The 17,844-nt window shown below is 50.5% G+C and overlaps 2 protein-coding genes across 2 annotated transcripts in view; both read right to left on the reverse strand.

Moving 5' to 3' along the window:
• LOC144602868 (pre-mRNA-splicing factor ATP-dependent RNA helicase DHX16-like) overlaps nt 1–17,844 on the reverse strand; it is a 783,352-nt gene that overhangs the window by 516,531 nt on the left and 248,977 nt on the right. The window lies entirely within an intron of this gene.
• LOC144602543 (G patch domain and ankyrin repeat-containing protein 1-like) lies at nt 12,996–13,748 on the reverse strand. Its single transcript, XM_078415671.1, has one exon. The coding sequence runs from the start codon at nt 13,683–13,685 to the stop codon at nt 12,996–12,998; it is 690 nt and encodes a 229-aa protein (XP_078271797.1). The 5' UTR covers nt 13,686–13,748.

Raw genomic sequence — 17,844 nt, forward strand, 5'->3', positions numbered from 1 at the left:
CGGTGGGGGGGGGGGGGGGAGCGCATTAGTTAAAGGTCCGGGGGGGAGCGTATTAGTTAAAGGTTCGGGGGGGGGGGGGAGCGCATTAGTTAAAGGTCCGGGGGGAGGGGGGGGCATTAACCCTTGGGTATTTTCACATTATCAAATCTGGCCCTCTTTGAAAAAAGTTTGGACACCACTGCCCTAGGATCTCTGCCCACTAGAACATCTGGGAGATTGCTTGTACCCTCCTTAGTGAAGACAGATCCAAAGTACCGGTTCAACTCGTCTACCATTTCCTTGTTTCCCATAATGAATTCTCCCTCTTCTGTCTTCAAGGGACCCACATTTGCCTTGACTATTTTTTTCCTCTTTACATACCTAAAAAAGCTTTAACTATCCTCCTTTATATTATTAGCTAGTTTACCCTCGTACCTCATCTTTTCTCCACGTATTGCATTCTTAGTCATCTTCTGTTGCTCTTTAAAAGAGTCCCAATCCTCTGGCTTCCCACTCTTCTTTGCTTTGTTGTACTTCTGCTCTTTTATTTTTATGCTGTCCTTGACTTCCCTTGTCAGTCTCTTACTCCCCTTGGAATCTTGGGAGGTAAAGGGACAGGTGTTGCATGTCCTGTGGTTGCAGGGGAATGTGCCCGGGGATGGAGTGGTTTGGGCAGGAAGGGACGAAAGGTCAGAGCCTCAAAATTAAAGGATGTTCCGTTAGGAAGGAGATGAGGGGAAATGCTTTTAATGAGAGGGCGGTGAATTTGTGGAATTTATTGCCACAGAAGGCTGTGGAGGCCAAGTCGGTGGATATTTTTAAGGCAGAGATAGCTGGATTCTTGATTAGTTTGGATGTCAGAGGTTATGGGGAGAAGACAGGAGAATGGGGTTAGGAGGGAGAGATAGATCAGCCATGATTGAATGGTGGAGTAGAATTGAAGGGCCGAATGGCCTAATTCTAATACTTTCATTGATGACATTATGACCTGATGACTGTCCAACTTCACCTGATAACCCAGCCCTTCAGACCTGATGAAGTTGTTGTAAACCCTTTTGCACCCACTCCAATTGACTAACAAACCCACCCTTCCCTTTGTCTCACCCTCCACTCAAAAAACACAGGAGTAGGTCATCTGGCCCCTCGTGTCTGCCCCCTTTCACTGTGATCATGACGACCCCACCACGCACCTCTACCTCCTCTTTAACAACCGCAAATTACCGCTAACCTCAATATCCACCTGCTCCGATCTGCCTCCACATCTGAATAACCCACTCCATTCCTTCATCCCCACCGCAATCTCACAATCCTCCTCACTCTCCACACTCGTCCTCCCCGTCCACCCTCCCCACCTCACGAAATTCCCCTCTCCACCCCTGGATAAAAACTCCGGGAGACTGTTGTCCACCCGATGTGGTCGGGGTGAAACCCCGGGCAAGGTTTCAGTTGTCCGCCCGCCTGTGCCTGAGGCCGAGCGGCCTCTCCCCCGGTCCCGGGGCCGCGCTGCCCGAGTCTCCCCCCGACCCCCGGGGACTCTCTGATTCTCTGCTTCTCCCCCCAGTCTCCGTCACCCTGGATGTGGAAACAGCGCATCCGGAGCTCGAGGTGTCTGAGGATCGGAAGAGGGTGAGATGGACCGGGACCCGGAGGAGTCTCCCTGACACCGGGAAGAGGTTTACAGTCAGTGCGTGTGTGCTGGGATCGGAGGGATTCACATCGGGGAGACATTACTGGGAGGTGGAGGTGGCGGGGAGTTGGGGCTGGATACTGGGAGTCGCCGCAGAGTCTGTGGAGAGGAAGGGACCGGTCACACTGACCCCGGAGACTGGAGTCTGGAGCATCAGGCGGTTGGGTGACGAGTTTGATGCACTCACCTCCCCTCCATCCCGTCTCCCCGCCCGTCCCATCCCCGGGAGGGTGGGAGTTTATCTCAGTTACGAGTCCGGGACAATTTCATTTTACGACGCGGACACCAAGTCCCATCTCCACACCTTCACTGGGAATAAATTCACGGAGAAACTTTATCGTTTCTTCGGGACTTGGGATGGAAACTGGCTGAGAATCTGCTCCGGTTCCGCTCCGGGTGTGTAAAAGGGTCGGGTCCCGGGACCGGCGTCAGGAGCGGGGCTCAGGGGCTGTGGGGCAGAAACCCGGTGGACAACAGGTCGGCGCTGAACGGCTCCCATTTAATCCCCAAATTCCGCGTCGTAAAACCCCAGTGAGCGCGGAAATAAAACCAGGGGGAATGTAAATGTGGGAAGAGAGAAATAAAGAGCAAGTGGAATCAGAGCTGTCGATCCGTTCATTTCAACGCGTTAACTATGTCCGTCAATGAAACAGAAATACTTTTGTGTAATTCTGTGTCTTGTTGCTTTTTTTCGTCTGGCTGTATGGTAATTCGCATATCACTGTAACTTAATTGGTACATGTGACAATAAAAGACCTTTGAAACCTATATCTCTAAAACTTACTAAAGCTTACTTGGAGAATGTAATGCTTTTAAACTAACTCAAGTTCATACCTTATCTTTTTTCTGATGATCGTGTAATCAGGATCTGTGATGCCATCTAGCAGCCTGATTCTCTCCTCACTTATACCTCAATCATCCCCTCTAACATCTTCAAACTTTAAACTCAAAGCTTGACACCGACTGATTCCTGAAGATAGGCACAAAAGGCTGGAGTAACTCAGCGGGACAGGCAGCATCACTGGAGAGAAGGAATTGGTGACTTTTCGGATTAAGACTCTTCTTCAGACTATATCTTCGGTTTAAACCAGCATCTGTGTGGAGATCTGTCCTTTTTCTTTGCTTCAGCCACTAGACTCCGCATGGGCTTTGCAGCATTGTGTGCTCGGCACATGCTTGAGGCTCTCTCTTTCTCACACACCTGCTTGAGGCTACGTAATCACAAAAATGCTGAGCTTGCTAAAGCTAGTAGTAATCAGTAGCCCAAGACCGCAGAATGTTCCAGCTCGTCTTCAGAGGAGAAAAACACAATGTATAAAGAACATAAACAATAAACAGACGCCGACTAAACCTTGAACAATAGCATGTTAGGACCTTATATGGGAAAACTGACTTAATTCCAATATTGATTGGTTGTGATACTTGTAAATAACTGTGAATTCTGCGGTTTTGGGGGATAAAAGGGGCTTAATTCTAGGGGCTGGTGTGACACGTTTCCACTGGCCCCGGAGTCCGCAACTCTGTGTGTGCTTTTAGAAACCTGTCAACGAGATCTCTAATAAACTAACAGGTAAAGTCTGTGCCGTCTCTGATTATTGTCATCCAACTGACCGCGAAAGCGAAGTCGAACTCGACATTTGGTGGCAGCGGTGGGATTCCACAACAAAGATCGATACATAGTGGCTGAGACTTAAGGGTACGAGGATCGAAGAACAGTGGAATTGGCCAGTAGAGTGAGCATCTTATTTGGCCACTCTATTTTCCCCGTCTTTGTGACTCCTCTATGACCCACCGATCACCGCTGATATGTTAATCTGCATGACGGAATCTCGGGGGTCAGTTGGACGGACAGGTGGGTAAGGATTTTTAGGAAGGATCGTTGAGTCTAAACGGTAAACGAGGGTTAAAGGCCCTGAGGTTTCAATCCTCTAAAGATTAAAAAGGTCTAACGCGTTAGCAGCTAATAAGGTGTACCGTGTCTCACTAGGGGACATAGAACAAAAGGTATAATAAGACTCAACCAATAATGATCCTCGGGTAAATTATAGAGCATAAGTGTGTTGTATGTAAAGAGTTAAAATTAAAGAGTTGTATATCGGACAAGGGAGTACTTCTCTGCCTAACACTCAGCCTTAGACCGGTTGTTAAGAAGGGAAATCCCCCACGCGAAGGTCAGGACCCTGAAGTGGGCTGCCAAGGCACGAGAGGAAACTCAGGGAATATACAACTCCTTTTGTTGATAAGAAAAACATATATAAAATACAAATGGGGAACGTAATAGACACCACCTCGGACGACAGGTCCCCTCTTAACCTTTTATGTGATAAGCTCCCGGAATATGCTAAACAATTCCGACTATTATCGGGGGCCCTTAATAAGAAACTAGGACCTACTGTGTTGCCATTAGGGGGGTCAGATGACCTGGAGACTGTCCAAAAAGCCCAGGAGCTTATCTGGACCCGAAACCGTAGTAAGGAAGCAAAACTTCTGATCCAGAAGTGGCGGGAGTTTTGCCATGAAAAGGGGGATAAGGAGATTTTATCTAGTTGGCAGGACAACGCCGTCAAATTGGGCATTAAGTTGACTGACGAAGGAAGCTCTAAAACTGTTGACATTTTAAAAAAGGAGGTGGGAGAAGAAAAACGGAAGCGGCCGACCGTAACTAAACCAACTAAAGATGTACAATCAAAAGAATTGCGCAATTCAATGGCTGGCATAGGTTTTGGGGGGGATGACGACTCCATATGGGACGAGGGTCTATTGTATCTCACCCTTAGTAGCCAAACACCCCCTCCGGTTTTGAGACACCCAACCGGTGGCGGGCTTCCCGATCCCAGCCTGAGTAGTAGAGGCTTCCAATCAGGAATTCAGGACCTGGCTCAGAGCCCCAGTGCACCCCCTACTCCCGTAGCCATATATCCTACCGCTGATAGCTGATAGCCCCCCTCCACCTGGCTATACAGATGTGACTTTTCACCGAGGACCATGTGAGGGGACAAGGAGTAAAGATCATCTGAAAACGACCGCAGCACGTCCAGGCTAAACGATCGATACGTCCCAGATCAGGGAGCCACTCTCATAAGGGGGATACGGACACAGACTTGTCTGAGTCTGGTGATGAGGAAAATACTAATCGGCAACTCCCTGTACGCCATGTGCCCAATCCAAGAGCCGGGGTAGTTCCGCCCGGTGGAGGTGCAGCAGCACCCAATACCATAGAAGTGTACATTCCTTGGAAACCGCATGAAATTGTTTCCCTCCTTAATGGTGCTCCGGACAGAAAAAAAATCCCCCCAGGCATTCTGCGACTGGCTACGTACTACAATATCGGTGTATCAGGCTGATAGCAGAGATTTATGGTCCCTGGTCAGACAGGTCCTGAATCAAAAGGAATGGCTGAAGTTTGTCGAGATAATGGGGGGGTATCAGGATCATGCGGCTATGGCAAACGCTGTCGGTAATGCCCCAAACATAAGAGAAGATACCATCATTAATGCCTGTCATGGGGTCCTCAGAAAACCCATTGATATTAATAAAATCCTGGACACGAAACCAAAAAAAAATGAGGCAGTGGAGGATTTCCTGGACAGGTTTAGTGAAATCTACGATCTCCACTCGGGAGATGAGGCATTTAGGGACAACTTGGGGTCCCCACAATTCAATTCTATACTCCTACATTGCGTGCCTGCAGCGGTAGTATCCCTTGTAAAAGCCAACAACCTGGAACGGAGCGCTTCTACTCCAGATGTCCTAAAACGAACCGTTAAAGCTTTATGGAAAGATACACATGGCACTGAGGGTAAGGATGTACAGACAAAAGTAAAAACTGGTATGTTCTGAAGACAGGCAGTGTACCGGACCCTGCAGGGTATCAAATGGAACCACAATTTTACCGGCCCGGGTGGACCCCTTGGTGGATCCCGGATGGACCACCCTATGCAACAACATGGTGATCGCCACCGTCCAGTCGCATACTATTCCTCCAAACTGGACCCTGTCGCTTTGGGCTACCCGCGATGTACCCAGATCCTCACAGCCATCTACAATAGTCTCCAGTCTGCAGCTAACATCACACTTTAACAAGACATTACCGTTTATAGTTGCCATTCGGTTACCACCTTACTCGGTCAACTACAGACCCAACATCTGACTTCAGCACGGCAAAACCGTTATGAGATCTTTCTGTTAAATAACCCCCAGCTGACTTTTGAATATTGCTCTAACATCAATCCTGCTACATTTCTCGATCACCCATCTCTCGAACAAGTAACCTCTGGGCATGATTGTCTCCCGTTGATCCAAGAAGACACTAGCCCACAGGCTGATCTCTCCGACGCACCGCTCCTCAATCCTGACCTGGTCATGTACACTGATGGCAGTTCCTCTCTGGATGAGCGCGGTCAGCATCTCTCTGGCTATGCAGTAGTTACTGACAATAATCGCCTTTTAGAATCTGGGGCTTTTGATCTACCTGTGTCTGCCCAAAAGGCCGAACTTTATGCCCTGATTCGGGCTTGTATTATGGGGGAGGGATTAAGCGTTAACATATATACAGACTCTCGATACGCTTTCGGCGTGGTGCACGACTTTGGCCAACTTTGGAAGAACCGGGGATTCCTCACTTCCTCAGGCACTCCTATTTCTAATCAAGCCCTCATTTCTACCCTCCTCTTAGCCATTCAATTTCCCCTAAGTATCGCTGTCATTAAATGCTCTGCCCATACCTCTGGCACATCCCCCATCGACCTCGGAAATCACAATGCCGACCTTGCAGCCAAACAAGCTGCACGAAGTAGGACTAATGTTGTGTCAAAAATGATGAGATTGTCCACTAATCCCCCCAAGGGACGGTCAACCTCTGAAAAACCTATGCCAACCATCCAAGAAGTACTTCGGTTACAGGAGGACGCTCCTGATGTAGATAAGGCATTATGGGTCAATTCTGGCTGTAGAATTGATGAAGTGACGGGGCTATGGACCACACCTGTGGGTCAGACCTGTATGACTGATACAATAGCCCTATGGGTGGTTGAATGTATCCATCTGGCCACTCACTGCGGGGCACAAGCAACGAGTTTGTTGCTTCTTAACACCTGGTGGCACCCTCGGCTCCAAGAATTGGCATCCCGTGTGAGTGCACGGTGCCTTGTGTGTCTCCGCCATAACACGGGTCAAGGGACCCCGTGTTCCCCGGGCAAGACCCCTCTGCCCGAGGGTCCCTTTGAGACCCTACAGATGGATTACATTGAACTTCCACGGTGTCAAAGTTATAAATATGTACTTGTTATTATCGATGTCTTTAGTAAATGGATCGAGGCTTATCCGACTTCTGATAACAAAGCCTCCATGGTGGTTAAAGTGTTACTTAAGGAAATCATTCCTCGTTTTGGCATTCCTGCTCGTCTCAGTTCTGATAATGGTCCGCATTTCATTGCAGTGGTTAACAAGGAAATGTGCGCCCAGCTGGGCGTACATCAGCAACTACACTGCGTGTACCCGCCACAAGCTGCTGGCCTAGTCGAACGAGCTAATCAAACTTTAAAAACCAAACTCGCTAAACTAATTGAACAAACTGGTTCTTCTTGGCTAAAACTGTTGCCTGTAGCTCTTTTTCAGATTCACACTACTCCCGCAGGTCGGACTGCCCTCTCGCCTGCGGAGATCGTTTATGGGCGGCCTCTCCGCACTCCTTGGAATGATGCTCCTCCGGCGCCGGTGCATTTCCACCATATGACTGACGAAATGATCACTTATATTATTGCCCTAACTAAAGCTTTGCGTTTTGCTCATTCACAGGTTCGCGCTGCCTTTGGTACTCCACTTGCCAATACACCCCCTTCTCCAATCACGCCTGGTTCTTATGTCCTTATTAAAAATTGGACTAAGAAGTCCCTTGACCCTTCCAAGTTCTTCTTACGACCCCCACAGCTGTCAAGGTTGAAGGACGATCGGCCTGGGTGTATCTACATCACTGCAAATTGATTGGTCAGGCCAATCAAAAGGAGAAGGAGGAGGAGTCTGTTGGGAAGGATGGGAATGTTTAAGTCAATTTATCTCCTGTTTTGTAAGTTTTTGTTTTTGAGTTATAAGTTTTTGTGTTTTTAAAATCATTTTGTGAGTCTTTTGTCTTTCAGACTAATCCAGATTATTATATACAATTATGGGACACGAAGTCTTATGTGGCCTCTTGGGGTTCGCCCAGATTACGAGTATGGCCGGGATACTCTGGCGATGTGATCCCGGACGTAGCAACCGAGTTTTCCACCTTTGTAGAAACGATGTGATGATGTGTGATGACGATACACCAGAGGCTATGGGATCTTGGAATGTCACCAAGTATAATTACTGTAACGGAGTCCTACACCAAGATACCAGGAGAGTACTCCTGAGATACCACAACAGGTGGGATTTGCCCTGTTTGTTCCAGGAGTGTCGCTTCGACATCATTTGTCCACGTGACGGCGAGAAAAAGACTGGATCATGCTCTCATGAGGCCTCTCACCAAGACTCCCTCTTGACACCCCGCCCGGGGGCACGATGAAAAAGAGAGATGGACGATGCTCAGAACTTATTCATAAGGGCTCATGATTTGATGTACTCTCCCGAATCTGTTGTCTGTTACCCCTCCACTTCAGTGGTGGGCCTCTTAACTCCCACCCCAGTCTCGAATCCCAGTTATTTTATCCAAGGATGACATTCGAACTTTCCTGAATGGGATAACCGAAGGAGTGGATTGGGGAGATTGGGGTTTGGGCACATGGTACAACTGATTCATTAATATTGCTATATATCTCGGCATTATCTTAATATGTGTGTTTGTAGGCATTGCAGTAATTAAATGTATAATTGCGAGGCTCATGCAAACGATGGAGGGGATTGGGAATACCCACAAAATGCTGATGTTGAGAATGGAGGAAACAGGGGAAACGTGTCCCATGCTGAAGGAGGATGAAAGTTCAATGGGAGGACTCACGAATGATCAGCTGAATGAGCAGGTGACAGGAGAGTTAGTGGAAGAGGAGTACATCCGATTAATTGTTCTGGGGAGAAACCAGAGCTATGGGGATGTTTACCACTTGTCTCTAGGAGGGGTTAGAGTATAAGAATCCGGCAGAAGGAGTAGGGACTAGAGGCGAGATTAGACAGCCTATCCGGCTAATAAAGCATCATGAGGTTAGGAATAAACTCTGATGACTCTATAAGCTCGCCTCTAATGAGCCTTCCGTTTGATTTATACCTTTATAGTTATCATAGAATGATAAAAGGGGGGAATGTGGAGATCTGTCCTTTTTCTTTGCTTCAGCCACTAGACTCCGCATGGACTTTGCAGCATTGTGTGCTAGGTTAAAGCACATGCTTGAGGCTCTCTCTTTCTCACACACCTGCTTGAGGCTACGTAATCACAAAAATGCTGAGCTTGCTAAAGCTAGTAGTAATCAGTAGCCCAACCCGCAGAATGTTCCAGCTCGTCTTCAGAGGAGAAAAACACAATGTATAAAGAACATAAACAATAAACAGACGCCGACTAAACCTTGAACAATAGCATGTTAGAACCTTATATGGGAAAACTGACTTTGTTCCAACACTCGGCCGTATAAGGGAAAACTGACTTAATTCCAATATTGATTGGTTGTGATACTTGTAAATAACTGTGAATTCTGCGGTTTTGGGGGATAAAAGGGGCTTAATTCTAGGGGCTGGTGTGACACGTTTCCACTGGCCCCGGAGTCCGCAACTCTGTGTGTGCTTTTAGAAACCTGTCCACGAGATCGCTAATAAACTAACAGGTAAAGTTTGTGCCGTCTCTGATTATTGTCATCCAACTGACTGCGAACGCGAAGTCCAACTCGACACAGAGATGCTGCCTGTCCCGCTGAGTTACTCCAGCACTTTGTGTCCTTTTAATAATAATAATAATATTCATTTATTGTCATTGCAACGAGTACAACGAAATTAAAAAAATAGCCAATCCTGACGGTGCGTACAAACATATATGCAATAAATGCAAAAACAAATAAATACATAAATACAATTAAATACAATTATATTAAGTACAAGATTTTTTAACGGTGTTGCCTAGTGCAAAGATAGTGTTCAGTTCTCGTATGGCCCTGGGGTAAAAACTGTTCTTAAGTCTGTTTGTTCGGGATTTGATCGACCTGAAACGTCGACCAGAGGGCAGATGAACAAACAGACGGTGGCCGGGGTGGGATGGATCTTTTATTATTTTGCCTGCTCTACTGAGGCAGCGTAGGCTGAACAGGTGCTCCAGGGAGGGCAGTGAGCAGCCGATGATCTTCTGGGCCGTCGTGATGACCCTCTGAAGGGCCTTCCTGTCCTTTTCTGAGCAGCTGGCATAACATGTGGTTATACAGTATGCCAGCACACTCTCGATGGAGCAGCGATAGAAGGACAACATGAGCTTCTCCTGCAGGTTGGTTTTCCTGAGGATCCTCAGGAAGTGGAGTCTCTGCTGTGCCTTCTTTACTGTGGTGATGGTGTTGGTAGACCAGGTAAGATCCTCTGCGATGTGCGTACCCAGGAACCTGAAAGCTGGTACCCTTTCCACACAGACCCCATTGATGTAGAGTGGGTCGTAATCTCCACTGGTTTTTCTAAAGTCAATTATAAGTTCCTTTGTTTTGGAGGAGTTCAGGACCAGATTGTTCACTGAACACCATGCTGCCAGCCTTTGGATTTCATCCCTATAGGCTGTCTCATCTCCTTCTGAGATGAGTCCAACCACAGTCGTGTCATCCGCGAACTTGATGATGGTGTTGGTGGGATGGGTGGGGGCGCAGTCGTGAGTGTAGAGGGAGTAAAGGATGGGGCTCAACACACAGCCCTGTGGTGAGCCGGTGCTCAGTGTAATGGTGGAGGAGAGGTGAGGGCCTATTTTGACGGTCTGGGGGCAGTTGGTCAGGAAGTCCTTGATCCATTGGCAGATGGTTTGGGAAAATCCAAGGTCGGAAAGTTTGGTGACCAGTCTGCTCGGGATGACCGTGTTAAAGGCAGAGCTCCCCTGGTGTTCAAGGTGGGTCAGTGCAGTGTGAAGAGCAGTGTCGATGGCATCCCCTGTAGACCTATTTGCTCTGTAGGCAAACTGGTGTGGGTCGAAGGTGGGTGGGAGGCTGGCTTTGATGTGCTGCCGGACCAGTCTCTCGAAGCACTTTGTGATGACCGGTGTGAGTGCTCCCGGACGGTAGTCGTTAAGACCGCTGATGACAGACTTTTTCGGCAGTGGGATGATTATGGCGGACTTCAGGCAGGGAGGGATGGTGGATTTTAAAAGGGACAGGTTGAAGATTTTTGTGAAGACCTCAGATAATTGGTCTGCACATTCCCTCAGCACTCTGCCCGTCACACCATCGGGGCCTGCAGCTTTCCTGGGATTCACTGCTCTGAGCACGCGCTTAACATCATACTCCTGCACAGTGAAGGTGTTGCTGTCAGGTGCTGGAGAGGGTGTAATGTCTGCCACTGTAGCTTTCACCTCGAAACGAGCAAAGAAACAGTTAAGTTCCTCAGCCAGCGAGGCGTCGCCGTCGGCAGTCGTGCGGTTGCTGGTCTTGTAGTTGGTGATGTGCTGGATGCCTTGCCATACCCGCCGTGGGTCATTGTTGGAAAAGTGGTCCTCAATCTTCCTCTTGTAGGACGCTTTGGCATCCTTGATGCCTCTCTTCAGGTTGGTTCTAGCAGCACTGTATAGAGCTCTATCACTAGACCTGAAGGCGGTGTTACGGTCCTTGAGGAGAGACCTGACATCCTTTGTCATCCAGGGTTTTTGATTGGGGTACAACCGGATGCGTTTGTCGACGGTGACATTGTCAACACAGTTTTGGATGTAGCAAAGTACAGTTGATGTGTACTCCTCCAAGTCCTGATCCTCAAAAATATCCCAGTTGGTCCTTTCGAAGCAATCCTGCAGCTGCGAGGAAGCTCCTTCAGGCCATGTCTTAACAGTCTTTATGGTGACTGGAGCTTTCCTCCTGAGTGGGGTGTATGCTGGAGTTAGGAATATGGACAGGTGATCTGACTGCCCCAGGTGTGGTAGTGGTGCTGACCTGAAACCCTTCTTAATATTTGAGTAAACCTTGTCTAGTGTGTTTTTCCCCCTGGTAGCACATCTTATGTGTTGTTCAAGTTTCGGGAGAACTGACTTTAGGTCTGCATGGTTGAAGTCCCCGGCTATGATGTGGGCTGCTTCTGGATATGTGCTCTGTTGTGAGTTTATTGCACCGAGCAGGTAGCCTAAAGCTGTGCTAGCGTTAGCATTCGGTGGGATGTAGACTGCTGTTAACAATAAGCACTCTCCACTCTCTTAATAAACCTTCCCTGTCTCCTTCCAACACATTAATATCCATCCTTAAATGCAGAGTTGAATTCTGAATACACCTCCAAATGTATTCCTACCAATGCCCAACATAACTGAAATATAACCTCCCTTGATAAATACAAAATGCTGGAGTAACTCAGCGGGTCAGGCAGCATCTGTGGAGAACGTGGAAAGGTGACGTTTCACAGAGTGCTGGAGTAACTCAGCGGGTCAGGCAGCATCTCTGGAGAACATGGATAGGTGACGTTTCGGGTTGGGACCCTTCTTCAGACTGAAGACCGATCCGAAATGTCACCTGCCTGTTTTCACCAGAGACGCTGCCTGACTGAAGGTCACGACCCGGTACGGTAGCGCAGCGGTCGAGTTGCTGCTTTACAGCGAATGCAGCGCCGGAGACTCAGGTTCGATCCTGACTACGGGTGCTGTACTGTAAGGAGTTTGTACGTTCTCCCCGTGACCTGCGTGGGTTTTCTCCGAGATCTTCGGTTTCCTCCCACACTCCAAAGACGTACAGGTATGTAGGTTAATTGACTGGGTAGATGTAAAAATTGTCCCTAGTGGGTGTAGGATAGTGTTAATGTGCGGTGATCGCTGGGCGGCGCGGACTTGGTGGGCCGAAAAGGCCTGTTTCCGCGCTGTATATATATGATATGATATGACCCGAAACGCCTACTGTCCTTAAGTTCTAGGAGCAGAATTAGGCCATTCGGCCCATCAAGACTACTCTGCCATTCAATCATGGCTGACTATCGTTCTTTCTCAACCCCATTCTCCCCATATCCCCTGACACCCGTACCAATCAGGTCAACCCTGTCCATGTTCTCCAGAGATGCTGCCTGACCCGCTGAGTTCCTCCAGCATTTTGTGTCTATTTTTGGTATAAACCAGCATCTGCAGTTCATTTTCATTTTAACCTCGGAAGAAGGGTCTCGGCCCGAGACGTCACCCATTCCCCTCCTCTCCACAGGTGCTGCCTGTGTCACCTTACCCGAGTCACACCAGCATTTTGAGTCTATCTTTTATTTTCACCTCCCGATTTGGGAATGTGCAAGTGAGAGGCTGGAAGGGGAAGATGGGACGTGTTTCCGCAGAGCCCAGACTACCAAGACCCTCCCCGTACCTGTGGTCTTCCTGTTCCTCTGGACGAGAGTGATATTCCTCCAGAGCAGTCACGATTCCTGCGTGCCCGGCCAGCCGGGCCAAATCCAGTGCATCGCGCCCAGTGCAATCACACACCCCGACGGCCGCTCCGAGACTCAGCAAGTGCCTGACCGCTTCCAGCTGCCCGCTGTACGCTGCGCACATGGTGGCAGTCCAGTAATAACTGTCCCGGAAGTTTATGTCACTTGCCCCCGTCTCCAGCAAACCCCGGAGCATTTTCAAGTCTCCGTCCTGGGCGGATTTCAGCAGCAGATGCCCGTTCCTCTGCCCTCGGAGCTGATGCCCGCTGGGGCCACATGCCCGCTCTCTCCTCGGCTCGGCCTTGTGTTTACGGGCCGCGCTGGTGCTGGTGCTGGCCTGGCTGCTGGAAGCAAGGACGCCCTCATAGAAGCTCCTGGCCTGTTCCCCGTCCAACCCTCCCGCCCCGGGGAGAGGAGAGCAGGGCACCTGCCGCCTGCCGTCCCTCCACGCATCTCCGTCCCCCACCGCCCGGGTGAAGGTGACCAGCTGCCGGCGGCTCATCGCAAGCAGAAGCTTTTCGCTGTACCTCGCTCGGTACACGTGGCGATACGTCGAACAATACCCCACCGAGCGGCCTCTCTCGATGGTGCCGCAGCGGAAATAAAACAAGCATCGACGTTCTCGGCCTTTCGTCCCCACACGTAATAATCCCTCGTGTCGCTGCGGCCTCTCTGCCAGTCGTCAGTGGCTTGGACTTCAATCCCTGAGAGATATTGTCCACCCGCTGGAGATCCCTTCGGCCTCTGGTCGTCCGGAGAAGGGTCTCGGCCCGAAATGTCGCCTCTTCAGATCTTTTCTCCCCACAGATGCTGCTCGGCCCGCTGAGTTACCGCAGGGTTTTGGTGCCTGTCTTCGGTGTGAAGCAGCAAAGGCCGATCCTTGACCCACAGCAACAAGGTGTGATGTGGTGAGGGGAGGGGAGGGGAGGCTGCTGTCTGTGGGCCTGTTGGCCTGGGCTAGACTGGGGGCCATGGCTGGGAGACTAAAGGCAGAAGGGAAAGGCCGGCTGTGCAACTCAAGGCCCAGGCAGTGGGTCCAGGGCTAGGCCGCCGCCCCCACCACAAGGAGCACAACTCCAGGCCCAGGCTGTGGGTCCAAGGCTAAGTCGCTGCCCCGCCGCAAGGACTAGAACTCCAGGCCCAGGCTGAGGGTCCAAGGCTAGGCCGCTGCCCCGCCGTAGAGAGAACTCCAGGCTCCAGGCCCAGGCTGCGGTTCGAAGGCTAGGCCGCGCCGCGGGGGCTGCTGGGAGTTGTAGTACAGACCCTGCCCGGATGTGGCCGCCATGGCGACGGCGGTGAGTGAGGGAGCGCCCTCTTCGTTCCCCCCCTCTCCGTCCCCCTTCCTTTCCTTCCCCCTCTCTCCGTCTCCTCCCCCCCCCCTCTCTCGGTCGCCACCTCTCTTCCCTCTAACCCCCCCCGTCTCACTGCCCCTCCCCCCGTCCCCTTCCCCCTCTCCCGGTTAATATTGTGGGGTGACGCTGCCCCGGCAGTGAACGGGATGGATGGGCCGCGATGCCCAGTCACTAACACAGGACTCTCTCTCTCCCCTCCCCCCCCCCTCCCCCTCTCTCTCTCCCCCTCCTCTCTCTCCCCCCCGCAGGGATGTGGAGCGGGCGTTGTGTGACCGGGAGAGTTGCAGAGTGGGGACCGCTGTACGCGGGGGGTGACAGAGCACCCCGTCTCTGGGTGACGGGGAACGGGTTTGCTGCTGTCCCGTCTCTGTGGCAGATGTGACCAGATGTGTCCATGGTCCCAGATCCCAAAGTTTACGACAAGATCCTTGTGGAACATGGAACAGTTCCCACTCTTGAATGCATTCAGAGAATTTGCCTCCACTGCCTTCTGAGGCAGAGAATTCCACAGGTTCACTACTCTCTGACTGAAAAAGTCAAAAGTCAAAAGTCAAAAGTCAACTTTATTGTCAATTTTCAGTTAGTTTACACAGACAGAAGATTGAAATACCGTTTCCCACAATCCCGAGGAATAAAGTGCATTAAATTAAGTTAAAATTAAAAAGGCACAGCAAACAACAGTCAATATATACAGTTTAATAAAATATAGTCACTTCAATGAAAAAAAGATGAAGCTGAATATATTACAATAAAAAATAATGAACAGTAGTGCAAAGCTGCACAGCCTCCAGCCGTAAGACCCTGCAGCGCATAGTAAACACTGCTGAGAGGATCACTGGCACCTCACTCCCACTGGATGTGCGTGTGTGTGGGGTGTTAAAGTCCAGGTCCAATGGGGGCAGGGGAGAGAGGAGGGAGGGAGGGAGGGGAGAGAGTTCAGCATCCTGACAGCCTGGTGGAAGAAACTGTTCTTTAGTCGGATGGTGCTCGACCTCAGGCTGCGAAACCTTCTCCCTGAAGGCAGGAGGGTGAAGAGGCTGTTGGAGGGGTGGGAGGGGTCACCCACAATGCTCAGTGCTTTGCGGGTGAGGCGGGTGGTGTAAAGGACCAGGAGTGTTGGGAGTGAGGTGCCAGTGATCCTCTCAGCAGTGTTTACTATGCGCTGCAGGGTCTTACGGCTGGAGGCTGTGCAGCTTCCGAACCACACAGTGATGCAGCTGCTGAGGATGTTCTCGATGGCGCCTCGGTAAAAAGTGTACATGATGGGTGTGGGGGCTCCCGCTCTCTTCAGTTTGCGGAGGAAGTAGAGGCACTGCTGGGCTTCCTTGGCGATGGACGCGGTGTTGTTGCCCCAGGAGAGATCCTCGGTGATGTTCACCCCCAGGAATTTGGTGCTGCTCACCTGCTCCACAGCAGCACCATTGATGGTCAGTGGGTGGGGGTGTTGGGTGTGCGTTCTCCTGAAGTCGACAACAATCTCCTTTGTTTTCTCCACATTCAGGAAGAGATTGTTGTCTGTGCACCACGCGGCCAGCTGGTTCACCTCCTTCCTGTAGTGGGTCTCGTCGTTGTTGCTGATGAGACCCACCACGGTTGTGCCGTCCGCAAACTTGACGAAGTGGTTGGAGCTGTGGGTGGGTGTGCAGTCGTGGGTCAGCAAGGTGAAGAGCAGGGGGCTTAGCACACATCCTTGTGGGGCCCCCGTACTCAGCGTGATGGTGTCCGATGTGTTGCTGCCGACCCGTACAGACTGGGGTCTGGCAGTTAGGAAGTCCAGCAGCCAGTTGCAGAGAAGGGGGCTGAGGCCCAGGTTTGTTAGTTTACAAACCAGCTGCTGGGGGATGATGGTGTTGAATGCTGAGCTAAAGTCTATGAACAGCATCCTAACATATGAGTTTTTAGTGTCCAAGTGGGTGAGGGCTGGGTGTAGAGCAGAGGAGATGGCATCCTCAGTGGACCGCTTAGCTTGATATGCAAACTGAAACGGGTCCAGGGAGGGGGGAAGGTTGGGAGGTTGGATCTGATCTGCTTCATGACTAGCCTCTCGAAGCATTTCATGATGGTTGAAGTCAGCGCTACAGGGCGGCAGTCGTTGAAGCAGGATGGAGAGGACTTCTTGGGCACAGGTATGATGGTGGTTTCTTTGAAGCACGAGGGAACAACAGCCTGGCTCGGGGAGATGTTGAAGATGTCTGTGAGGACATCTGTGAGCTCAGCTACGCAGTCTTTTAGCACACGACCAGGAATGTTGTCAGGTCCAGAAGCTTTTCGGGTGTTAATCCTTAACAGTGTGCTCCTCACACTGCCTGGACACAGACAAATAGCCTGGTCGTTGGGGGGGGGAGTTGTTTTCTGCGCAGGTGTGTTGCTCTGTGCTTCAAAGCGTGCGAAGAAGCCGTTGAGGTCGTTCAGGAGAGAGGTGTCACTGCCACAGGTCTGTGGTAGGGGTTTGTAGTCTGTGATAGTCCTAATACCCTTCCACAGGCTCCGTGTGTCTCTGCTGTCACTGAAGTGGGCTGTGATGCGCCGGGTGTAGTGTTGTTTGGCTTTCCTGATGCCACTGGAAAGGTTGGCCCTGGCTGCTCTGAGACCGGCTGGATTGCCCTCGCTGAAGGCAACGTTGCGGACCCTCAGCAGCCCATGGACCTCCCCTGTCAGCCATGGCTTCTGGTTAGCCCGGATGGTGATGGCTCTGGTGTGGGTCACATCATCAATGCATTTGGTGATGTAGCCTGTAACTGTCTCTGTATATTCCTGAATGTTGGTTGTGTTGTTGTATGTTGCTGCCTGCTTGAACATGTCCCAGTCTGTAGTCTCAAAGCAGTTTTGGAGTGCAGCTGTGCTGTCCTCTGACCACACACGTACCTCTTTTGAAACCGGTTTGGTGACTTTCACCCGGGGTCTGTATGCCGGTTGCAGCAGAACGGTGAGGTGATCAGAGAGGCCGATGTGGGGGAGGGGGGAAGCCTTGTATGCTCCTTTGATGGTCGTGTAAACAAGGTCCAAGGTGTTGTTTTCTCGTGTTGGGAAATCAACATGCTGATATACTTTAGGCATGACAGTTTTTAGGTTAGCATGGTTGAAGTGTCCAGCTACGATGAGAAAGCCATCTGGGTGTGCTGTCTACTGCTCAGAGATTGCCCGGTACAGTTCACAGAGTACCTCCTCTCTGTCCTTGTTGTTGGAACTGGGAGGGATGTAAACAGCGACTAACAGGATAGCTGTTAGCTCCCTCGGGAGGTAGAAAGGCCGGCACTTCACAAACATAAACTCCGCCAGCGGTGAACAGTGTTTGTAGACCAACACAGC

The sequence above is a fragment of the Rhinoraja longicauda genome, chromosome 19 (assembly GCF_053455715.1).
Source record: "Rhinoraja longicauda isolate Sanriku21f chromosome 19, sRhiLon1.1, whole genome shotgun sequence".
NCBI classification, from domain to species: domain Eukaryota; kingdom Metazoa; phylum Chordata; class Chondrichthyes; order Rajiformes; family Arhynchobatidae; genus Rhinoraja; species Rhinoraja longicauda.

Coding starts and splice junctions, on each gene's coding strand:
- LOC144602543 (XM_078415671.1), bottom strand. CDS start 13,685: ATGAGCCGCCGGCAGCTGGTCACCTTCACCCGGGCGGTGGGGGACGGA.